The sequence below is a fragment of the Oncorhynchus clarkii genome, unplaced genomic scaffold, assembly GCF_045791955.1.
Source record: "Oncorhynchus clarkii lewisi isolate Uvic-CL-2024 unplaced genomic scaffold, UVic_Ocla_1.0 unplaced_contig_2974_pilon_pilon, whole genome shotgun sequence".
Taxonomy (NCBI): Eukaryota; Metazoa; Chordata; class Actinopteri; order Salmoniformes; family Salmonidae; genus Oncorhynchus; species Oncorhynchus clarkii.
The window spans coordinates 275001-301383 of record NW_027257939.1 but is presented as its reverse complement, the minus strand read 5'-3'; the positions used below and the strand labels follow the sequence as shown (position 1 = coordinate 301383).

Here is a 26383-nt window from a genome sequence, read left to right as displayed (position 1 = left end):
AGGTCGTTGTGTTGTCTCCTCAGCAGATCAAGGTCATTGTGTTGTCTCCTCTGCAGATCAGAGTCATTGTATTGTCTCCTCTGCAGATCAGAGTCATTGTGTTGTCTCCTCAGCAGATCAGGGTCATTGTGTTGTCTCCTCAGCAGATCAAGGTCATTGTGTTGTCTCCTCAGCAGATCAGGGCCATTGTGTTGTCTCCTCAGCAGATCAGGGTCATTGTGTTGTCTCCTCAGCAGATCAGTCATTGTGTTGTCTCCTCAGCAGATCAGGGTCATTGTGTTTTCTCCTCAGCAGATCAGAGTCATTGTGTTGTCTCTTCGGCAGATCAGAGTCATTGTGTTGTCTCCTCAGCAGATCAGAGTCATTGTGTTGTCTCCTCTGCAGATCAGAGTCATTGTATTGTCTCCTCTGCAGATCAGAGTCATTGTGTTGTCTCCTCTGCAGATCAGTCATTGTGTTGTCTCCTCAGCAGATCAAGGTCATTGTGTTGTCTCCTCAGCAGATCAGTCATTGTGTTGTCTCCTCAGCAGATCCGAGTCATTGTGTTGTCTCCTCAGCAGATCAGGGTCATTGTGTTGTCTCCTCAGCAGATCAGGGTCATTGTGTTGTCTCCTCAGCAGATCAGTCATTGTGTTGTCTCCTCAGCAGATCAAGGTCATTGTGTTGTCTCCTCAGCAGATCAGGGTCATTGTGTTGTCTCCTCTGCAGATCAGTCATTGTGTTGTCTCCTCAGCAGATCAGGGTCATTGTGTTGTCTCCTCTGCAGATCAGAGTCATTGTGTTGTCTCCTCTGCAGATCAGTCATTGTGTTGTCTCCTCAGCAGATCAGTCATTGTGTTGTCTCCTCAGCAGATCAAGGTCATTGTGTTGTCTCCTCAGCAGATCAGGGTCATTGTGTTGTCTCCTCAGCAGATCAGGGTCATTGTGTTGTCTCCTCGGCAGATCAGGGTCATTGTGTTGTCTCCTCGGCAGATCAGAGTCATTGTGTTGTCTCCTCTGCAGATCAGAGTCATTGTGTTGTCTCCTCTGCAGATCAGAGTCATTGTTGTCTCCTCAGCAGATCAAGGTCATTGTGTTGTCTCCTCAGCAGATCAGGGTCATTGTGTTGTCTCCTCAGCAGATCAGGGTCATTGTGTTGTCTCCTCAGCAGATCAGGGTCATTGTGTTGTCTCCTCAGCAGATCAGGGTCATTGTGTTGTCTCCTCTGCAGATCAGAGTCATTGTGTTGTCTCCTCTGCAGATCAGTCATTGTGTTGTCTCCTCAGCAGATCAAGGTCATTGTGTTGTCTCCTCAGCAGATCAGTCATTGTGTTGTCTCCTCAGCAGATCCAAGTCATTGTGTTGTCTCCTCAGCAGATCAAGGTCATTGTGTTGTCTCCTCAGCAGATCAGGGTCATTGTGTTGTCTCCTCAGCAGATCAGGGTCATTGTGTTGTCTCCTCAGCAGATCAGGGTCAATGTGTTGTCTCCTCAGCAGATCATGGTCATTGTGTTGTGTCCTCAGCAGATCAGGGTCATTGTGTTGTCTCCTCAGCAGATCAGGGTCATTGTGTTGTCTCCTCAGCAGATCAGGGTCATTGTGTTGTCTCCTCAGCAGATCAGTCATTGTGTTGTCTCCTCAGCAGATCAGGGTCATTGTGTTGTCTCCTCAGCAGATCAGGGTCATTGTGTTGTCTCCTCTGCAGATCAGAGTCATTGTGTTGTCTCCTCTGCAGATCAGAGTCAATGTGTTGTCTCCTCTGCAGATCAGTCATTGTGTTGTCTCCTCTGCAGATCAAGGTCATTGTGTTGTCTCCTCAGCAGATCAGTCATTGTGTTGTCTCCTCTGCAGATCAGAGTCATTGTGTTGTCTCCTCAGCAGATCAAGCTCATTGTGTTGTCTCCTCAGCAGATCAGTCATTGTGTTGTCTCCTCAGCAGATCTGAGTCATTTTGTTGTCTCCTCAGCAGATCAGGGTCATTGTGTTGTCTCCTCAGCAGATCAGGGTCATTGTGTTGTCTCCTCAGCAGATCAGTCATTGTGTTGTCTCCTCAGCAGATCAAGGTCATTGTGTTGTCTCCTCAGCAGATCAGTCATTGTGTTGTCTCCTCAGCAGATCAAGGTCATTGTGTTGTCTCCTCAGCAGATCCGAGTCATTGTGTTGTCTCCTCAGCAGATCCGAGTCATTGTGTTGTCTCCTCAGCAGATCTGAGTCATTGTGTTGTCTCCTCAGCAGATCAGGGTCATTGTGTTGTCTCCTCAGCAGATCAGGGTCATTGTGTTGTCTCCTCAGCAGATCAGTCATTGTGTTGTCTCCTCAGCAGATCAGGGTCATTGTGTTGTCTCCTCAGCAGATCAGGGTCATTGTGTTGTCTCCTCGGCAGATCAGGGTCATTGTGTTGTCTCCTCAGCAGAGCAGTCATTGTGTTGTCTCCTCAGCAGATCAGGGTCATTGTGTTGTCTCCTCGGCAGATCAGGGTCATTGTGTTGTCTCCTCGGCAGATCAGAGTCATTGTGTTGTCTCCTCGGCAGATCAGAGTCATTGTGTTGTCTCCTCTGCAGATCAGAGTCATTGTGTTGTCTCCTCTGCAGATCAGAGTCATTGTGTTGACTCCTCAGCAGATCAGGGTCATTGTGTTGTCTCCTCAGCAGATCAGGGTCATAGTGTTGTCTCCTCAGCAGATCAGGGTCATTGTGTTGTCTCCTCAGCAGATCAGGGTCATTGTGTTGTCTCCTCAGCAGATCAGTTCCATTGTGTTGTCTCCTCAGCAGATCAGGGCCATTGTGTTGTCTCCTCAGCAGATCAGGGTCATTGTGTTGTCTCCTCAGCAGATCAGTCATTGTGTTGTCTCCTCAGCAGATCAGGGTCATTGTGTTGTCTCCTCAGCAGATCAGGGTCATTGTGTTGTCTCCTCGGCAGATCAGAGTCATTGTGTTGTCTCCTCTGCAGATCAGGGTCATTGTGTTGTCTCCTCTGCAGATCAGTCATTGTGTTGTCTCCTCAGCAGATCAAGGTCATTGTGTTGTCTCCTCAGCAGATCAGGGTCATTGTGCTGTCTCCTCATCAGATCAGGGTCATTGTGTTGTCTCCTCAGCAGATCAGGGTCATTGTGTTGTCTCCTCGGCAGATCAGAGTCATTGTGTTGTCTCCTCTGCAGATCAGAGTCATTGCGTTGTCTCCTCTGCAGATCATAGTCATTGTGTTGTCTCCTCTGCAGATCAGAGTCATTGTGTTGTCTCCTCTGCAGATCAGTCATTGTGTTGTCTCCTCAGCAGATCAAGGTCATTGTGTTGTCTCCTCAGCAGATCAGGGTCATTGTGTTGTCTCCTCAGCAGATCAGGGTCATTGTGTTGTCTCCTCAGCAGATCAGGGTCATTGTGTTGTCTCCTCAGCAGATCAGGGTCATTGTGTTGTCTCCTCGGCAGATCAGAGTCATTGTGTTGTCTCCTCTGCAGAATAGTCATTGTGTTGTCTCATCAGCAGATCAAGGTCATTGTGTTGTCTCCTCAGCAGATCAGGGTCATTGTGCTGTCTCCTCAGCAGATCAGGGTCATTGTGTTGTCTCCTCAGCAGATCAGGGTCATTGTGTTGTCTCCTCAGCAGATCAGGGTCATTGTGTTGTCTCCTCAGCAGATCAGGGTCATTGTGTTGTCTCCTCAGCAGATCAGTCATTGTGTTGTCTCCTCAGCAGATCAGGGTCATTGTGTTGTCTCCTCGGCAGATCAGGGTCATTGTGTTGTCTCCTCGGCAGATCAGAGTCATTGTGTTGTCTCCTCTGCAGATCAGAGTCATTGCGTTGTCTCCTCTGCAGATCAGGGTCATTGTGTTGTCTCCTCTGCAGATCAGTCATTGTGTTGTCTCCTCAGCAGATCAAGGTCATTGTGTTGTCTCCTCAGCAGATCAGGGTCATTGTGTTGTCTCCTCAGCAGATCAGGGTCATTGTGTTGTCTCCTCAGCAGATCAGGGTCAATGTGTTGTCTCCTCAGCAGATCATGGTCATTGTGTTGTCTCCTCAGCAGATCAGGGTCATTGTGTTGTCTCCTCAGCAGATCAGGGTCATTGTGTTGTCTCCTCAGCAGATCAGGGTCATTGTGTTGTCTCCTCAGCAGATCAGTCATTGTGTTGTCTCCTCAGCAGATCAGGGTCATTGTGTTGTCTCCTCAGCAGATCAGGGTCATTGTGTTGTCTCCTCTGCAGATCAGAGTCATTGTGTTGTCTCCTCTGCAGATCAGAGTCAATGTGTTGTCTCCTCTGCAGATCAGTCATTGTGTTGTCTCCTCTGCAGATCAAGGTCATTGTGTTGTCTCCTCAGCAGATCAGTCATTGTGTTGTCTCCTCTGCAGATCAGAGTCATTGTGTTGTCTCCTCAGCAGATCAAGCTCATTGTGTTGTCTCCTCAGCAGATCAGTCATTGTGTTGTCTCCTCAGCAGATCCGAGTCATTTTGTTGTCTCCTCAGCAGATCAGGGTCATTGTGTTGTCTCCTCAGCAGATCAGGGTCATTGTGTTGTCTCCTCAGCAGATCAGTCATTGTGTTGTCTCCTCAGCAGATCAGAGTCATTGTGTTGTCTCCTCTGCAGATCAGTCACTGTGTTGTCTCCTCAGCAGATCAAGGTCATTGTGTTGTCTCCTCAGCAGATCAGTCATTGTGTTGTCTCCTCAGCAGATCAAGGTCATTGTGTTGTCTCCTCAGCAGATCCGAGTCATTGTGTTGTCTCCTCAGCAGATCCGAGTCATTGTGTTGTCTCCTCAGCAGATCTGAGTCATTGTGTTGTCTCCTCAGCAGATCAGTCATTGTGTTGTCTCCTCAGCAGATCAGGGTCATTGTGTTGTCTCCTCAGCAGATCAGGGTCATTGTGTTGTCTCCTCGGCAGATCAGGGTCATTGTGTTGTCTCCTCAGCAGAGCAGTCATTGTGTTGTCTCCTCAGCAGATCAGGGTCATTGTGTTGTCTCCTCGGCAGATCAGGGTCATTGTGTTGTCTCCTCGGCTGATCAGAGTCATTATCTTGTCTCCTCTGCAGATCAGAGTCATTGTGTTGTCTCCTCTGCAGATCAGAGTCATTGTGTTGACTCCTCAGCAGATCAAGGTCATTGTGTTGTCTCCTCAGCAGATCAGGGTCATTGTGTTGTCTCCTCAGCAGATCAGGGTCATAGTGTTGTCTCCTCAGCAGATCAGGGTCATTGTGTTGTCTCCTCAGCAGATCAGGGTCATTGTGTTGTCTCCTCAGCAGATCAGTTCCATTGTGTTGTCTCCTCAGCAGATCAGGGCCATTGTGTTGTCTCCTCAGCAGATCAGGGTCATTGTGTTGTCTCCTCAGCAGATCAGTCATTGTGTTGTCTCCTCAGCAGATCAGGGTCATTGTGTTGTCTCCTCAGCAGATCAGGGTCATTGTGTTGTCTCCTCGGCAGATCAGAGTCATTGTGTTGTCTCCTCTGCAGATCAGGGTCATTGTGTTGTCTCCTCTGCAGATCAGTCATTGTGTTGTCTCCTCAGCAGATCAAGGTCATTGTGTTGTCTCCTCAGCAGATCAGGGTCATTGTGCTGTCTCCTCATCAGATCAGGGTCATTGTGTTGTCTCCTCAGCAGATCAGGGTCATTGTGTTGTCTCCTCAGCAGATCAGGGTCATTGTGTTGTCTCCTCAGCAGATCAGGGTCATTGTGTTGTCTCCTCAGCAGATCAGGGTCATTGTGTTGTCTCCTCAGCAGATCAGTCATTGTGTTGTCTCCTCAGCAGATCAGGGTTATTGTGTTGTCTCCTCGGCAGATCAGGGTCATTGTGTTGTCTCCTCGGCAGATCAGAGTCATTGTGTTGTCTCCTCTGCAGATCAGAGTCATTGCGTTGTCTCCTCTGCAGATCAGGGTCATTGTGTTGTCTCCTCTGCAGATCAGAGTCATTGTGTTGTCTCCTCTGCAGATCAGTCATTGTGTTGTCTCCTCAGCAGATCAAGGTCATTGTGTTGTCTCCTCAGCAGATCAGGGTCATTGTGTTGTCTCCTCAGCAGATCAGGGTCATTGTGTTGTCTCCTCAGCAGATCAGGGTCATTGTGTTGTCTCCTCTCAGCAGATCAGGGTCATTGTGTTGTCTCCTCGGCAGATCAGAGTCATTGTGTTGTCTCCTCTGCAGAATAGTCATTGTGTTGTCTCATCAGCAGATCAAGGTCATTGTGTTGTCTCCTCAGCAGATCAGGGTCATTGTGCTGTCTCCTCAGCAGATCAGGGTCATTGTGTTGTCTCCTCAGCAGATCAGGGTCATTGTGTTGTCTCCTCAGCAGATCAGGGTCATTGTGTTGTCTCCTCAGCAGATCAGGGTCATTGTGTTGTCTCCTCAGCAGATCAGTCATTGTGTTGTCTCCTCAGCAGATCGGGGTCATTGTGTTGTCTCCTCGGCAGATCAGGGTCATTGTGTTGTCTCCTCGGCAGATCAGAGTCATTGTGTTGTCTCCTCTGCAGATCAGAGTCATTGCGTTGTCTCCTCTGCAGATCATAGTCATTGTATTGTCTCCTCTGCAGATCAGAGTCATTGTGTTGTCTCCTCAGCAGATCAAGGTCATTGTGTTGTCTCCTCAGCAGATCCGATTCATTGTGTTGTCTCCTCAGCAGATCTGAGTCATTGTGTTGTCTCCTCAGCAGATCAGGGTCATTGTGTTGTCTCCTCGGCAGATCAGGGTCATTGTGTTGTCTCCTCAGCAGAGCAGTCATTGTGTTGTCTCCTCAGCAGATCAGGGTCATTGTGTTGTCTCCTCGGCAGATCAGGGTCATTATGTTGTCTCCTCGGCAGATCAGAGTCATTGTGTTGTCTCCTCTGCAGATCAGAGTCATTGTGTTGTCTCCTCTGCAGATCATAGTCATTGTATTGTCTCCTCTGCAGATCAGAGTCATTGTGTTGTCTCCTCAGCAGATCAGTCATTGTGTTGTCTCCTCAGCAGATCCGAGTCATTGTGTTGTCTCCTCAGCAGATCAGGGTCATTGTGTTGTCTCCTCAGCAGATCAGGGTCATTGTGTTGTCTCCTCAGCAGATCAGTCATTGTGTTGTCTCCTCAGCAGATCAGTCATTGTGTTGTCTCCTCGGCAGATCAGGGTCATTGTGTTGTCTCCTCGGCAGATCAGGGTCATTGTGTTGTCTCCTCGGCAGATCAGGGTCATTGTGTTGTCTCCTCTGCAGATCATAGTCATTGTATTGTCTCCTCTGCAGATCAGAGTCATTGTGTTGTCTCCTCAGCAGATCAAGGTCATTGTGTTGTCTCCTCAGCAGATCAGTCATTGTGTTGTCTCCTCAGCAGATCAGTCATTGTGTTGTCTCCTCAGCAGATCAGGGTCATTGTGTTGTCTCCTCTGCAGATCAGGGTCATTGTGTTGTCTCCTCAGCAGATCAGTCATTGTGTTGTCTCCTCAGCAGATCAGTCATTGTGTTGTCTCCTCTGCAGATCAGTCATTGTGTTGTCTCCTCTACAGATCTGAGTCATTGTGTTGTCTCCTCAGCAGATCAGGGTCATTGTGTTGTCTCCTCAGCAGATCAGTCATTGTGTTGTCTCCTCAGCAGATCCGAGTCATTGTGTTGTCTCCTCAGCAGATCAGGGTCATTGTGTTGTCTCCTCAGCAGATCAGGGTCATTGTGTTGTCTCCTCTGCAGATCAGCGTCATTGTGTTCGATTCTTGAGAAAAAGGTCTTTAGTTTAGCCGGTATGGCGGCGTTGGTGATGTGGCTGGCTTTCCTTTTGCAATCTGCGATCGCTAGGAGCCTTGTGTCCAACCCCTGAGTTAGACAGTCGCTGTGTTGATAAAAGTTTGGGAGCATGGTTCTCAAATTAGTTTTGTTAAAGCCCCCGCAACAACTACCTCCGGGAATGTGGTCTCCAGGTTGTTCAGGGTCGAACAAAGATCTTTGGGAGCTTTTTTGCTGTCGGCTTGGGATGGGATGTACACAGCCGTGGCGATAATCCCAGAGAACCCTCTCGGAAGAATGGGCCTCTGGGGACAGCTAGGTAATTGTTGTGTAATTACGGCAGAGACTGACTGACTTGCTCTGAGGACTAATGGTTCCTTCTTAACAAGCTGAAGTCATTAGAAAAGATGATTTAAGGCCTGTTTACTGTAACGGACGATTTAAGACTGATCCTTCACCTGACGTTAGTTCAGAACTGATCGTCAGTCTGCTGTTAGCAGTCAGGACCACCAGAGGGAGCGGTGTACCCACAACAGTACTGCAGAGAGACACTGGCCTTGTAGAGTAGTAACACGATGTGGAAGCCTTGTGTCTCAAGACCAGCTACATCAATACATTATCCTACCTCTACTACCACAGAGGGTAGCTACATCAAAACATTATCCTACCTCTACTACCACAGAGGGTGGCTACATCAATACATTATCCTACCTCTACTACCACAGAGGGTAGCTACATCAATACATTATCCTACCTCTACTACCACAGAGGGTAGCTACATCAACACATTCTGCTGCTACCCCTACTACCACAGAGGGAAGCTACATCAATACATTATGCTACTACCACAGAGGGTAGCTACATCAATACATTATGCTACTACCACAGAGGGTAGCTACATCAATACATTCTGCTACTACCACAGAGGGAAGCTACAACAATACATTCTGCTACTACCACAGAGGGTAGCTACATCAATACATTATGCTACTACCACAGAGGGTAGCTACATCAATACATTCTGCTACTACCTCTACTACCACAGAGGGTAGCTACATCAATACATTATGCTACTACCTCTACTACCACAGAGGGTAGCTACATTAATACATTCTGCTACTACCACAGAGGGTAGCTACATCAATACATTCTGCTACTACCTCTACTACCACAGAGGGTAGCTACATTAATACATGATCCTACCTCTACTACCACAGAGGGTAGCTACATCAATACATTCTGCTACTACCACAGAGGGTATCTACATCAATACATTCTGCTACTACCTCTACTACCACAGAGGGTAGCTACATCAATACATTCTACTACTACCACAGAGGGTAGCTACATCAATACATTCTGCTACTACCACAGAGGGTAGCTACATCAATACATTCTGCTACTACCTCTACTACCACAGAGGGTAGCTACATTAATACATTATGGTACTACCCCTACTACCACAGAGGGTAGCTACATCAATACATTCTGCTACTACCACAGAGGGTAGCTATATCAATACATTCTGCTACTACCACAGAGGGTAGCTATATCAATACATTCTGCTACTACCTCTAGTACCATAGAGGGTAGCTACATCAATACATTCTGCTACTACCACAGAGGGTAGCTACATCAATACATGCTGGTACTACCACAGAGGGTAGCTATATCAATACATTCTGCTACTACCTCTACTACCACAGAGGGTAGCTACATTAATACATTCTGGTACTACCCCTACTACCACAGAGGGTAGCTACATCAATACATTCTGCTACTACCACAGAGGGTAGCTATATCAATACATTCTGGTACTACCACAGAGGGTAGCTACATCAATACATTCTGCTACTACCTCTAGTACCATAGAGGGTAGCTACATCAATACATTCTGCTACTACCACAGAGGGTAGCTACATCAATACATGCTGGTACTACCACAGAGGGTAGCTATATCAATACATTCTGCTACTACCTCTACTACCACAGAGGGTAGCTACATCACTACATCCTGCTGCTACCTCTACTACCACAGAGGGTAGCTACATCAATACATGCTGGTACTACCACAGAGGGTAGCTACATCAATACATTCTGCTACTACCACAGAGGGTAGCTATATCAATACATTCTGCTACTACCTCTACCACAGAGGGTAGCTACATCAATACATTCTGCTACTACCCCTACTACCACAGAGGGTAGCTACATTAATACATTCTGCTACTACCTCTACTACCACAGAGGGTAGCTATATCAATACATTCTGCTACTACCACAGAAGGTAGCTATATCAATACATTCTGCTACTACCTCTACCACAGAGGGTAGCTACATCAATACATTCTGCTACTACCTCTAGTACCACAGAGGGTAGCTACATCAATACATTCTGCTACTACCTCTACTACCACAGAGGGTAGCTACATCAATACATTCTACTACTACCTCTACTACCACAGAGGGTAGCTACATCAATACATTCTGCTACTACCTCTACCACAGAGGGTAGCTACATCAATACATTCTGCTACTACCTCTACTACCACAGAGGGTAGCTATATCAATACATTCTGCTACTACCTCTACTACCACAGAGGGTAGCTATATCAATACATTCTGCTACTACCTCTACTACCACAGAGGGTAGCTATATCAATACATTCTGCTACTACCACAGAGGGTAGCTACATCAATACATTCTGCTACTACCTCTACTACCACAGAGGGTAGCTATATCAATACATTCTGCTACTACCACAGAGGGTAGCTACATCACTACATCCTGCTGCAACCTCTACTACCACAGAGGGTAGCTACATCACTACATCCTGCTGCTACCTCTACTACCACAGAGGGTAGCTACATCAATACATGCTGGTACTACCACAGAGGGTAGCTACATCAATACATTCTACTACTACCTCTACTACCACAGAGGGTAGCTACATCAATACATTCTGCTACTACTACAGAGGGTAGCTACATCAATACATTCTGCTACTACCACAGAAGGTAGCTACATCAATACATTCTACTACAACCTCTACTACCACAGAGGGTAGCTATATCAATACATTCTGCTACTACCACAGAAGGTAGCTACATCAATACATTCTGCTACTACCACAGAGGGTAGCTACATCAATACATTCTGCTACTACCACAGAGGGTAGCTACATCAATACATTCTGCTACTACCACAGAAGGTAGCTACATCAATACATTCTACTACAACCTCTACTACCACAGAGGGTAGCTATATCAATACATTCTGCTACTACCACAGAGGATAGCTACATCAATACATTCTGCTACTACCACAGAGGGTAGCTATATCAATACATTCTGCTACTACCACAGAGGGTAGCTACATCAATACATTATTATACCTCTACTACCACAGAGGGTAGCTACATCAATACATGCTGGTACTACCACAGAGGGTAGCTACATCAATACATTCTGCTACTACCACAGAGGGTAGCTATATCAATACATTCTGCTACTACCACAGAGGGTAGCTACATCAATACATTATTATACCTCTACTACCACAGAGGGTAGCTACATCAATACATGCTGGTACTACCACAGAGGGTAGCTACATCAATACATTCTGCTTCTACCACAGAGGGTAGCTACATCAATACATTATTATACCTCTACTACCACAGAGGGTAGCTACATCAATACATGCTGGTACTACCACAGAGGGTAGCTACATCAATACATTCTACTACTACCTCTACTTCCACAGAGGGTAGCTACATCAATACATGCTGGTACTACCACAGAGGGTAGCTACATCAATACATTCTGCTACTACCACAGAGGGTAGCTACATCAATACATGCTGCTACTACCACAGAGGGTAGCTACATCAATACATTCTACTACTACCTCTACTACCACAGAGGGTAGCTACATCAATACATTCTGCTACTACCACAGAGGGTAGCTACATCAATACATTCTGCTACTACCACAGAGGGTAGCTACATCAATATATTCTGCTGATACCACAGAAGGTAGCTACATCAATACATTCTGCTTCTACCACAGAAGGTAGCTACATCAATACATTCTACTACTACCTCTACTTCCACAGAGGGTAGCTACATCAATACATGCTGGTACTACCACAGAGGGTAGCTACATCAATACATTCTGCTACTACCACAGAGGGTAGCTACATCAATACATTCTGCTACTACCACAGAGGGTAGCTACATCAATACATGCTGCTACAACCTCTAGTACCACAGAGGGTAGCTACATCAATACATTCTGCTACTACCTCTACTACCACAGAGGGTAGCTACATCAATACATTCTGCTACTACCTCTACTACCACAGAGGGTAGCTACATCAATACATTCTGCTACTACCTCTACTACCACAGAGGGTAGCTACATCAATACATTCTGCTACTACCTCTAGTACCACAGAGGGTAGCTACATCAATACATTCTGCTACTACCTCTACTACCACAGAGGGTAGCTACATCAATACATTCTGCTACTACCACAGAGGGTAGCTACATCAATACATTCTGCTACTACCACAGAGGGTAACTACATCAATACATTCTGCTACTACCTCTACTACCACAGAGGGTAGCTACATCAATACATTCTGCTACTACCACAGAGGGTAACTACATCAATACATTCTGCTACTACCTCTACTACCACAGAGGGTAGCTACATCAATACATTCTGCTACTACCACAGAGGGTAACTACATCAATACATTCTGCTACTACCTCTACTACCACAGAGGGTAGCTACATCAGTACATTCTGCTACTACCTCTACCACAGAGGGTAGCTACATCAGTACATTCTGCTACTACCTCTACTACCACAGAGGGTAGCTACATCAATACATTCTGCTACTACCACAGAGGGTAGCTATATCAATACATTCTGCTACTACCTCTACTACCACAGAGGGTAGCTACATCAATACATTCTACTACTACCACAGAGGGTAGCTACATCAATACATTATGCTACTACCTCTACTACCACAGAGGGTAGCTACATCAATACACTCTACTACTACCACAGAGGGTAGCTACATCAATACATTCTGATACTACCTCTACTACCACAGAGGGTAGCTACATCAATACATTCTGGTACTACCACAGAGGGCAGCTACATTAATACATTATCCTACCTCTACTACCACAGAGGGTAGCTACATCAATACATTCTGGTACTACCTCTACTACCACAGAGGGTAGCTACATCAATACATTCTGGTACTACCACAGAGGGTAGCTACATCAATACATTCTGCTACTACCTCTAGTACCACAGAGGGTAGCTACATCAACACATTATGCTACTACCTCTAGTACCACAGAGGGTAGCTACATCAATACATTCTGCTACTACCACAGAGGGTAGCTACATCAATACATTCGGGTACTACCACAGAGGGCAGCTACATTAATACATTATCCTACCTCTACTACCACAAAGGGTAGCTACATCAATACATTCTGCTACTACCTCTAGTACCACAGAGGGTAGCTACATCAATACATTCTGCTACTACCTCTAGTACCACAGAGGGTAGCTACATCAATACATTCTGCTACTACCACAGAGGGTAGCTACATCAATACATTCTGCTACTACCTCTACTACCACAGAGGGTAGCTACATCAATACATTCTGCTACTACCACAGAGGGTAGCTACATCAATACATTCTGCTACTACCTCTACTACCACAGAGGGTAGCTACATCAATACATTATGCTACTACCTCTACTACCACAGAGGGTATCTACATCAATACATTCTGCTACTACCTCTACCACAGAGGGTAGCTACATCAATACATTCTGCTACTACCTCTACTACCACAGAGGGTAGCTACATCAATACATTCTGCTACTACCACAGAGGGTAGCTACATCAATACATTCTGCTACTACCACAGAGGGTAGCTACATCAATACATTCTGCTACTACCACAGAGGGTAGCTACATCAGTACACTCTGCTACTACCACAGAGGGTAGCTACATTAATACATTCTGCTACTACCACAGAAGGTAGCTATATCAATACATTCTGCTACTACCTCTACAACCACAGAGGGTAGCTACATCAATACATTCTGCTACTACCTCTACTACCACAGAGGGTAGCTACATCAATACATTCTGCTACTACCTCTACTACCACAGAGGGTAGCTACATCAATACATTCTGCTACTACCTCTACAACCACAGAGGGTAGCTACATCAATACATTCTGCTACTACCACAGAGGGTAGCTACATCAATACATTCTGCTACTACCTCTACTACCACAGAGGGTAGCTACATCAATACATTCTGCTACTACCTCTACAACCACAGAGGGTAGCTACATCAATACATTCTGCTACTACCACAGAGGGTAGCTACATCAATACATTCTGCTACTACCTCTACTACCACAGAGGGTAGCTACATCAATACATTCTGCTACTACCACAGAGGGTAGCTACATCAATACATTCTGCTACTACCTCTACTACCACAGAGGGTAGCTACATCAATACATTCTGCTACTACCTCTAGTACCACAGAGGGTAGCTACATCAATACATTCTGCTACTACCCCTACTACCACAGAGGGTAGCTACATCAATACATGCTGGTACTACCACAGAGGGTAGCTACATCAATACATTCTGCTACTACCTCTACTACCACAGAGGGTAGCTACATCAATACATGCTGGTACTACCACAGAGGGTAGCTACATCAATACATTCTGCTACTACCTCTACTACCACAGAGGGTAGCTACATCAATACATTCTGCTACTACCTCTACTACCACAGAGGGTAGCTACATCAATACATTCTGCTACTACCACAGAAGGTAGCTACATCAATACATTCTACTACTACCTCTACTACCACAGAGGGTAGCTACATCAATACATTCTGCTACTACCTCTACCACAGAGGGTAGCTACATCAATACATTCTGCTACTACCTCTACCACAGAAGGTAGCTACATCAATACATTCTACTACTACCCCTACTACCACAGAGGGTAGCTACATCAATACATTCTGCTACTACTACAGAAGGTAGCTACATCAATACATTCTGCTACTACCTCTACTACCACAGAGGGTAGCTACATCAATACATTCTGGTACTACCCCTACTACCACAGAGGGTAGCTACATCAATACATTCTGGTACTACCACAGAGGGTAGCTACATCAATACATTCTGCTACTACCTCTACTACCACAGATGGTAGCTACATCAATACATTCTGGTACTACCCCTACTACCACAGAGGGTAGCTACATCAATACATTCTGGTACTACCACAGAGGGTAGCTACATCAATACATTCTGCTACTACCACAGAGGGTAGCTACATCAATACATTCTGCTACTACCACAGAGGGTAGCTACATCAATACATTAACGTTTTTGTCAAATTGAGTTTTCCCTGTCTGTTTTCTCTTTCTTTTCTAGAATGTTCTCATTGTCCAGATTTAGCAACAGATAAAAGTGTGTAACTCGTCCCCTGTTCTCTTCAGCATGTGATGAGTGGTCAGTGCTGTCCAGACCAGACCTCCACCATGATGTCAACCGCTTCGGACACACAGCCATCTACAGTGACAGGTACGGAAACACCCTCTGATTGGTCAGGTACAGAGACACGTTCTATTGGGACAGAGGGACACATGTTGTACAGGTGTTGTACAGTAAACTGGGACAGGCATGGTACAGTAAACTGGGACAGGCAGTGGACAGTAAACTGGGACAGGCAGTGGACAGTAAACTGGGACAGGCAGTGGACAGTAAACTGGGACAGGCGTTGGACAGTAAACTGGGACAGGCAGTGGACAGTAAACTGGGACAGGCAGTGGACAGTAAACTGGGACAGGCGTTGGACAGTAAACTGGGACAGGCGTTGGACAGTAAACTGGGACAGGCGTTGGACAGTAAACTGGGACAGGCAGTGGACAGTAAACTGGGACAGGCAGTGGACAGTAAACTGGGACAGGTGGTGTACAGTAAACTGGGACAGGTGGTGTACAGTAAACTGGGTGAGGAAAAAGCCAACTGACCTTTAAAACCAGTTCTGTCCATAGATTATGTAGTTGATTATTAAGAGCTCTGAGGTAGAACGTTAGGCAGGACATCAACCTGTCCCCTCTCATCCTCCTCCTCAGATTAGTCAGGACATCATCCTGTCCCCTCTCATCCTCCTCCTCAGATTAGTCAGGACATCAACCTGTCCCCTCTCATCCTCCACCTCAGATTAGGCAGGATATCATCCTATCCCCTCTCATCCTCCTCCTCAGATTAGGCAGGACATCAACCTGTCCCCTCTCATCCTCCTCCTCAGATTAGTCAGGACATCATCCTGTCCCCTCTCATCCTCCTCCTCAGATTAGGCAGGACATCAACCTGTCCCCTCTCATTCTCCTCCTCAGATTAGGCAGGACATCAGCCTGTCCCCTCTCATCCTCCACCTCAGATTAGGCAGGACATCAACCTGTCCCCTTTCATCCTCCTCCTCAGATTAGGCAGGACATCAACCTGTCCCCTCTCATTCTCCTCCTCAGATTAGGCAGGACATCAGCCTGTCCCCTCTCATCCTCCTCCTCAGATTAGGCAGGACATCAACCTGTCCCCTCTCATTCTCCTCCTCAGATTAGGCAGGACATCAGCCTGTCCCCTCTCATCCTCCACCTCAGATTAGGCAGGACATCATCCTGTCCCCTCTCATCCTCCTCCTCAGATTAGGCAGGACATCAACCTGTCCCCTCTCATTCTCCTCCTCAGATTAGGCAGGACATCAACCTGTCCCCTCTCATTCTCCTCCTCAGATTAGGCAGGACATCATCCTGTCCCCTCTCATCCTCCTCCTCAGATTAGGCAGGACATCATCCTGTCCCCTCTCATCCTCCTCCTCAGATTAGGCAGGACATCATCCTGTCCCCTCTCATTCCCCTCCTCAGATCAGCCGGGGGTGACTGCTCCCCCCTGCAGCCCCTCCAGGGCTGGTGACTGTGACCTCTGTCAGGGGTCTGTCAGGATGACATCACACAGGAAGTAGGGCATGTAGAGGATTTCGAATAACATTTGATTGGTCGCGTACACAGTTAGCAGGTGTTATGTTGCGTGGAGCGAAACGCTAAAGTTCCTAGTTGATGGGGGCCTGCTCTCTCTGCTGTCTCCTGTAGTCCACAATCAGCCCCTTAGTTTTGTTGAGGGAGAGGTTATTTTCCTGGCACCACTCTGCCAATGCACATTCTCCCTGTCTCGTTGTTGTTTGTAATCAGGCCTACAACTGATGTGTCGTCAGCAAAGTTGATGATTGAGTTAGAGGCGTGCGTGGCCACGCAGTCGTGGGTGAACAGGGAGTACAGGAGGAGGCTGAGCACGCACCCCTATGGGGCCCCAGTGTTGTTGTTTTGTTCATTCTTTCTAATGTGTGAAGTGATTATCTTTTTGTTTTCTCATGATTTGGTTGGGTCTAATTGTGCTGCTGTCCTGGGGCTCTGTAGGTTGTGTTTGTGAACAGAGCCCCAGGACCAGATGGCTTAGGGGACTCTTCTCCAGGTTCATCTCTCTGTAGGTGATGGCTTTGTTATGGAAGGTTTGGGAATCGCTTCCTTTTAGGTGGTTGTAGAATTTAACTGCTCTTTTCTTGATTTTGATAAATCGTGGATATCGACCTAATTCTGCTCTGCATGCATTATTTGGTGTTCTACGTTGTACACGGAGGATATTTTTGCAGAATTCTGCATGCAGAGTCTCAATTTGGTGTTTGTCTCATTTTGTGAATTCTTGGTTGGTGAGCAGACCCCACACCTCACAACTATAAAGGCCAATGGGTTCTATAACTGATTCAAGTATTTTTAGCCAGATCCTAATTGGTATGTTGAATTTTATGTTTCTTTTGATGGTGTAGAAGGCCCTTCTTGCCTTGTCTCTCAGATCGTTCACAGCTTTGTGAAAGTTACCTGTGGCGCTGATGTTTAGGCCGAGGTATGTATCGTTGTTTTGTGTGCTCTAGGGTAATAGTGTCTAGATGGAATTTGTATTTGTGGTCCTAGCAACTGGACCTTTTTTGGAACACCATTATTTTTGTCTTTCTGAGATTTACTGTCAGGGCCCAGGTCTGTCAGGGCCCAGGTCTGACAGAATCTGCAGAAGATCTAGGTGCTGCTGTAGGCCTTCCTTGGTTGGTGACAAAAGCACCAGATCATCAGCAAACAGTAGACATTTGACTTCAGATTCTAGTAGGGTGAGGCCGCGTGCTGCGGACTGTTCTAGGTGCCCTCGCCAATACGTTGATATATATGTTGAAGAGGGTGGGGCTCAAGCTGCATCCCTGTCTTACACCACAGCCCTCTCGCACGCTCTCTCTCTTTCTCTCTCTCACTCTCCTTTTTTCCCCTCTCTCTCTTTCTCTCTCTCACTCTCCTTTTCCCCCTCTCTCTCTTTCTCTCTCTCACTCTCCTTTTTCCCCTCTCTCTCCTCCAGTGTAATGTACGTGTTCGGGGGGTTTAACAGTCTCCTGCTGAGTGACATTCTGATGTATACGCCAGCCAGCTGCTCCAGCGCTCCCAACGCTGCCGTCTGTGCAGCAACCTGGCTGGGAGTTCACTGCCTCTGGAATGCTACCCTAGGGACCTGCCAGCCTTGGGACTCGAACCCCGGATTCCTGGATGAGCAGACCGTCTTGGCCTCCTGTGGAACCAGAACATGTAGGTAACCTGTCTATCTAACGAACCTCTAACTTACCCCCACTTACCATCATACAGTTTACTACCTCCCTTATCAAAGAGAAAATAAACCCTGCTCTTCCTGGTATTTTATTAAGGCCTTATAACCATAATGGCCCTATAGACCTTTTGAACTGCTGTTTGAGGTACTTCCGGTGTGTTTGGAAACAACTAGCTAACTTTGTCTAGTGGTTTTAGCAACGACAAGGTGGGATGGTCTTTACGACCGGGGGCGAATCATCTGTTTTTTGTTTTTATTTTAGTTGATAGATTTTCCAAAAGAGGGCTGCATGGAGAGTAACGTTAGCATCAGGAGGTGGCGGTGCCAGGATAAGTTGATGTTAACCATATATTTTTGTTAACGTCAGCTAGCTAGCTACATATAAATAGGATCGACAGTCAACAAAATGTTTTTAAAAAAATAGCTTGGTCTGCTAAAAAACAACAGTGTTAGCTACCTAGTTTGTAGTTAAGCTAGCTAATGAAGAGATTTCCGTTCCCAAAGAGAGAACTATGACAAAAACACAATTACCGCAAAATATGAAATATCACTTGAAAATGTGACCCGATTCAGGAAACCTCACAAGTCACGACTTCAGTCGTTTTTTTTCCTTTTTAATATATATTTAGTTTGTTGCAGAAATGCCTTCTGGAACATGTGAACTTTCTTCTGCTTAAATAACAAACTTGTATGCCATCTGTAAATACGAGTAAATTCCGGCCTAGTTGGTTTAGCCACAGAAAAAGTCAGCAACCTTCCCACTAGCCGTGATTGGCTGAGATAATGAGTAGGCTGGACATGCAGAGAGAGAGGAGTTCGGATACAATGTAGAAAATAAGAAAATTAAAGGGAAACCCTTGAATTAGAATGTGTGTTCGAACTTTTTGACTGGTACTGTACATAGGCTCCGATTTGATACAGGAAAAATTCATTTTAGTTCTCAATGATTCTGTTTGATTAGAGGAACGAATCAATGAGATTCGGTGAGATGCAATACCATTTGTCACATAAACACATTCGTTGTCCCAAATCAAATCTGCTGCTGATGGAGCTCATGAGCTGGGCTTCTCTGAGCTGAAGTGTGTGTGTTGCATGTGTGTAAATGATGTACAGGTAACTGCCGAAATGAAAGGAACCGCCAACATAAAGTGTATTAATAGGGCCACTTCAATTCTAGTGTTTGTTGCATCCTTTCATCTATTGATGCAACAACATTTTTCTACAAGAAATTCCATTATTTGGTGTTTTCTTTATGGTGGTGGAAAACACTGTCTCAGGTGCCGTTCCAGAATCTTCCATAAATGTTCAATTGGGTTGAGAACTGATGACTGAGATGATCTACATAATTTTCATGCTTCTCTTCTTCGGCAGTCCGAGTAGTAAAAGTGATTCCTTGTTATGAAATTATCAACTTTATCCTGTATATAAAAACATACCATAATATACAGTGCATTCAGAATGTATTCAGACCCCTTGACTTTTTCAAATGACTTATTCTAAAATGTATTAAATAGTTTTTCCCCCTAATCAATCTACACACAATACCAGATAATGACAAAGCAAAATAAAATATATAATATTCAGACATCTTTACTCAGTATTATGTTGAAGCACCTTTGGCAGAGATTACAGTCTAGAGTCTTCTTGGGTATGATGCTACAAGCTTGGCACACCTGTATTTGGGATATTGCCTGGAGTTGTTGCAAAATTATAATTGCAACATAATTATTTGCTTAGTTTTGACAGTGAAGGAGAGGACGCAGCTGTCAGAAAATTTGATATTTAATCTCCTTTGTCTTGATCACATTGAGGGAGAGGTTGTTGTCCTTGCACTGCACAGTCAGGTCTCTGACCTCCTTACTATAGGCTGTCTCATCATTGTCGGTGATCAGGCCTACTATTGTTGTGTCATCAGCAAACTTAATGATGGTGTTGGAGTCGTGCCTGGCCGTGCAGTCATGAGTGAACAGGGAGTACAGGAGGGGACTGAGTACGCACCCCTGAGGGGCCCCCGTGTTGAGGATCAGCATGGCAGATGTGTTGTTACCTACCCTTACCACCTGGGGGCGGCCCGTCAGGAAGTCCAGGATCCAGTTGCAGAGGGATGTGTTTAGTCCCAGGGTCCTTAGCTTATTGATGAGCTTTGAGGGCACTATGGTGTTAAACGCTGAGCTGTAGTCAATGAACAGCATTCTCACATAGGTGTTCCTTTTGTCCAGGTGAGAAAGGGCAGTGTGGAGTGCAGTAGAGATTCTGAGGAACTGTGTGGGCGGTATGCAAGTTGGAGTGGGTCTAGGGTTTCTGAGAAAATGGTGTTGATGTGGGCCATGTCCAGCCTTTCATATCACTGTCACGTGACAGCTACGGGTCGGTAGTCATTTAGGCAGGTTACCTTAGTGTTCTTGGGCACAGGGACTGTGGTGGTCTGCTTGAAAGATGTAGCTGTTACAGACTGGGTCTGGGAGAGATTGAAAATAGCAGTGAAGACACTTGCCAGTTGGTCAGAGCATGCTCACAAGACCTGGTAATGGTCCTGCGGCATTGTGAATGTTGACCTGTTTAAAGGCATCTCCAATCCAAAATTAAATCTAGAATTGGCTTCCTATATTGCAACAAAGCATCCTTCACTCATATGTTGTATGTGTCAAACTGCTTTGCTTTATCTTGGCCAGGTTGCAGTTGTAAATGAGAACTTGTTCTCAACTGGCCTACCTGGTTAAATAAAGGTGTTCTCAACTAGCCTACCTGGTTAAATAAAGGTGTTCTCAACTAGCCTACCTGGTTAAATAAAGGTGTTCTCAACTAGCCTACCTGGTTAAATAAAGGTGTTCTCAACTAGCCTACCTGGTTAAATAAAGGTGTTCTCAACTAGCCTACCTGGTTAAATAAAGGTGTTCTCAACTAGCCCACCTGGTTAAATAAAGGTGTTCTCAACTAGCCTACCTGGTTAAATAAAGGTGTTCTCAACTAGCCCACCTGGTTAAATAAAGGTGTTCTCAACTGGCCTACCTGGTTAAATAAAGGTGAAATAAAATAAAATACATTGTTACTATGTTATACTACTAATATACAATACCACGCTATACTATACTAGTACTACACTAGTACTATACTGTGCTAAACTATTACTATTATTTTACCAAAGTATGGTTTAACAAGGTCCTCTCTGGTTGTATTGTAGATGCTGACAACGATCGTTGTGACCACTACACGGACTGCTACAGCTGTACAGCCAATACTAACGGCTGCCAGTGGTGTGCTGTTCAGTGTGTCTCCGTGAGCTCCAACTGCACGGCCGTCACGGTAAGGGCCGGGACGGGTTACTTTACATTTAGATAAGATGGACTTTCACACAATTTGTATTTGGTACCATTAGGGTTGAAAAATGTACGGTAACTTTCGTAAAAGCAGGAAATCCAGGAATCGTCATGTATGTGAATGTAAGACGTGTCTTCCTACCCCAGGGGGCCATAGTGGAGTATGGTATCTGCCCCAAAGACAACCCGTCATATGTCTGCAACAAGAAGACCAGCTGTAAGAGCTGTGGTGTGGACCAGAACTGCCAGTGGGAACCCAGAAACCAGGAGTGTATCTCTCTACCTGGTAAGAAACCAGAAGTGTACCTATTTTTGTGGTTAGAACCCAGAAGTGTATCTCTCTACCTGGTTAGAACCCAGAAGTGTATCTCTACCTGGTAAGAAACCAGAAGAGTATCTCTCTACCTGGTTAGAACCCAGAAGAGTATCTCTCTACCTGGTTAGAACCCAGAACAGTATCTCTCTACCTGGTTAGAACCCAGAATAGTATCTCTCTACCTGGTTAGAACCCAGAAGAGTATCTCTCTACCTGGTTAGAACCCAGAAGAGTATCTCTCTACCTGGTTAGAACCCAGAAGAGTATCTCTCTACCTGGTTAGAACCCAGAAGAGTATCTCTCTACCTGGTTAGAACCCAGAAGAGTATCTCTCTACCTGGTTAGAACCCAGAAGAGTATCTCTCTACCTGGTTAGAACCCAGAAGAGTATCTCTCTACCTGGTTAGAACCCAGAAGAGTATCTCTCTACCTGGTTAGAACCCAGAAGAGTATCTCTCTACCTGGTTAGAACCCAGAAGAGTATCTCTCTACCTGGTTAGAACCCAGAAGAGTATCTCTCTACCTGGTTAGAACCCAGAAGAGTATCTCTCTACCTGGTAAGAACCCAGAAGAGTATCTCTCTACCTGGTTAGAACCCAGAAGAGTATCTCTCTACCTGGTTAGAACCCAGAAGAGTATCTCTCTACCTGGTTAGAACCCAGAAGAGTATCTCTCTACCTGGTTAGAACCCAGAAGAGTATCTCTCTACCTGGTTAGAACCCAGAAGAGTATCTCTCTACCTGGTTAGAACCCAGAATAGTATCTCTCTACCTGGTTAGAACCCAGAAGAGTATCTCTCTACCTGGTTAGAACCCAGAACAGTATCTTTCTACCTGGTTAGAACCCAGAAGAGTATCTCTCTACCTGGTTAGAACCCAGAAGAGTATCTCTCTACCTGGTTAGAACCCAGAAGAGTATCTCTCTACCTGGTTAGAACCCAGAAGCGTATCTCTCTACCTGGTTAGAACCCAGAAGAGTATCTCTCTACCTGGTTAGAACCCAGAAGAGTATCTCTCTACCTGGTTAGAACCCAGAACAGTATCTCTCTACCTGGTAAGAAACCAAACGTTTTTTTTTTTCTGTTTTATACTACTGTACATCTCATCAGAACTGTAATGGTGACTAGTATTAACTTCTTAAATAATTCATTTTTGTTTTATGTATTAGTTATAATGGCATACTGTACTGTAATTGTAGGATTTGGTTCTTCCTAATTAAGTATTAATCATATATAATAGAAAATGACCTATCACTATCTCTACTTTTGATGTTTTCCTGATCAGTTGACAGTTAATGTTGGATGTTTAAACTGACCCCTTGTCTTTTCCTGTCCTCTAGAGAATATCTCTATCTATATACACTACCGGTAAAAATCCTGTCTTGTCCTGTCCTCTAGAGAATATCTCTATCTATATACACTACCGGTAAAAATCCTGTCTTGTCCTGTCCTCTAGAGAATATCTCTATCTATATACACTACAGGTAAAAATCCTGTCTTGTCCTGTCCTCTAGAGAATATCTCTATCTATATACACTACAGGTAAAAAGCCTGTCTTGTCCTGTCCTCTAGAGAATATCTCTATCTATATACACTACCGGTAAAAATCCTGTCTTGTCCTGTCCTCTAGAGAATATCTCTATCTATATACACTACATGTAAAAATCCTGTCTTGTCCTGTCCTCTAGAGAATATCTCTATCTATATACACTACAGGTAAAAAGCCTGTCTTGTCCTGTCCTCTAGAGAATATCTCTATCTATATACACTACAGGTAAAACGTTTTACAACACCTCCATTTTTAAATGTTTTAAATTAAAATTCACACAGTTTAATGTCTTAATGTACTCTGAAATTAAAGCATAGAACAGATAAACAATTGGAGACGAAGAAATCATAAAATGTTGTTGAACAAAACGATTCTATCTCCATTTTTGACTCATCAAAAGTAGCCACCTTTTTGCAGACATAACAGCCGAACACGATGCTCGTTCTTTCTACAATGGAAACCAAGTATTGTTGGGAAAGTTCTTCCCACCACTGTTGCAGAAGTTCCCACTAATGCGTTGCACTTGTAGGTTGCTTAGCTTCTGCCCAGTTCACCACAAACCAGCTCCATGGGATTTAAGTCTGGAGACTGTGCTGGCCATTCCATGATTTGAAGCCTACTGCCTTGTTCTTTTCTTCTAAGGTAGTTGTGACATAGCCTGGAGGTATGTTTTGGGTCATTAACTTGCTGTAGGATGAACCCCTGACCAACTAGGCGAACACCAGAGGGTATTGCCTGGCGCTGCAAAATGCTGGGGTAGCCATTTTGGTTCAGGGTGCTACTCCCGCTGTGCAGGTCGCAGACTCCGGATCCAGCAAAAGAGCCCCAGATTATCACACTTCCTCCTCCATGTTTGACAGTTGGTGTCATACACTGAGGAGCCATCTTGTCACCTACTCGACGGCGTACAAAAGCCCTGCGTGATGAACCGTAGGTTTCTTCCAGTCTTCAGTAATTCACTGGCGGAGCTTCATGGCCCAGGCAAGCCTATTTTTTTTTTCTCATTTTGCCATCGGTCATCACGCGACCTGTTAAACCTGCAGCTCCAAGTCTTGTCTTCACAGTTGAAACTGAGACTTGCTTACTTCGACCAGTGTGAAGCTGTGCTTGAAGTTGTTGTCGTGTGAGCCGCCTGTCACACAAGCTGTTGCCTCTCAGAAACTTGTCTTCTGATTCTGTTGTGGCTTTGGGTCTGCCAGACCTCTTCCTGTCAGAGTTTCCTCCAGTTTTCAAGTCCCTTTTTGATGGTGTAGGAAACTGTACTCACTGACACTGTGCCTTTCTTTTGCAATTTGTCTAAAGGAAATACCTACACTGTTAAGGGTAATAATGGTGTGTCTTCCTTTGTTAATACTGACTCCCCATCCCGCATGCGGGAGCGTAATCATCGCCTGACACTAATTAGCATAACACAACGGACATAAATATCCCTAGAAAATATTCTTATTCATGAAAATCACAAATGAAATATACTGAGACACAGCTTAGCCTTTTGTTAATCACCCTGTCGTCTCAGATTTTCAAAATATGCTTTACAGCCAAAGCTAGACAAGCATTTGTGTAAGTTTATCGATAGCCTAGCATAGCATTATGCCTTGCTAGCAGCAGGCAACCTTGACACAAATCAGAAAAGCAATCAAATTAAATAGTTTACCTTTGATGAACTTCGGATGTTTTCACTCACGAGACTCCCAGGTAGATAGCCAAAGTACTTTTTTTCCCAAAATATTATTTTTGTAGGCGAAATAGCTCTGTTTGTTCTTCACATTTGGCTGAGAAATCGCCTGGAAATTGCAGTCACGAAAACGGCGAAAAATATACCAAATTAGCTCCATAATATCGACAGAAACATGGCAAACGTTGTTTATAATCAATCCTCAAGGTGTTTTTCAAATATCTATTCGATAATATATCCATCTGGACAATTCGTTTTTCATTAGAACCGATTGGAGTAATGGCTACCTCTGTATTTTACGCGAGAATCTCTCTCGGAGCCACCATGTGACCACTTACGCAATGTGGCCGCCTACGGCTATTCTTCAACAGAAATGCGTAAAACTACGTCACAATGCTGTAGACACCTTGGGGAATACGGAGAACGCGTAATCTGGTTCATAGCACATTCACAGCTGAATGGGGACTCATTGGAACGCAGCACTTCCCAGCAAAACCTGGGGCACTTCCGGATTGGATTTTTCTCAGGCTTTCGCCTGCAACATCAGTTCTGTTATACTCACAGACAATATCTTTACAGTTTTGGAAATTTTTGTGTTTTCTATCCAAAGCTGTCAATTATATGCATATTCTAGCATCTTGTCCTGACAAAATATCCTGTTTAAAACGGGAACGTTTTTTTCCCAAAAATGAAAATACTGCCCCTAGAGTCGCAACAGGTTTTAAGAGGGTAACACAGTACGTTCCAACACTGCTTCTATACAGACAGAGGGGTTTGGAAGTTAGAAAATCTGGGACACCTGTAGGAATTGTTAGCATTAACTTTCAAAGCTTAATTTACTTCCTTACTTTGTTAGCCCGTTACTTTGTTAGCCCGTTACTTTGTTAGCCCGTTACTTTGTTAGCCCGTTACTTTGTTAGCCCGTTACTTTGTTAACCCTTTACTTTGTTAGCCCGTTACTTTGTTAGCCCGTTACTTTGTTAGCCCGTTACTTTGTTAGCCCGTTACTTTGTTAGCCCGTTACTTTGTCAACCCGTTACTTTGTCAACCCGTTACTTTGTCAACCCGTTACTTTGTCAACCCGTTACTTTGTCAACCC

General features: G+C 45.0%; 1 protein-coding gene across 4 annotated transcripts in view; it reads left to right on the top strand.

Annotated features, from left to right (window-relative positions):
* The window catches only part of LOC139394117 (attractin-like), a 252717-nt gene that overhangs the window by 69947 nt on the left and 156387 nt on the right, over nucleotides 1-26383 (top strand). For all 4 annotated transcript variants that reach the window (XM_071142146.1, XM_071142145.1, XM_071142147.1 and 1 more), the window contains exons 11-14: nucleotides 15225-15309; nucleotides 18187-18410; nucleotides 21611-21732; nucleotides 21894-22032. In XM_071142146.1, the coding sequence (XP_070998247.1) occupies nucleotides 15225-15309; nucleotides 18187-18410; nucleotides 21611-21732; nucleotides 21894-22032 (570 nt within the window). The remainder of the gene's footprint in view (nucleotides 1-15224; nucleotides 15310-18186; nucleotides 18411-21610; nucleotides 21733-21893; nucleotides 22033-26383) is intronic.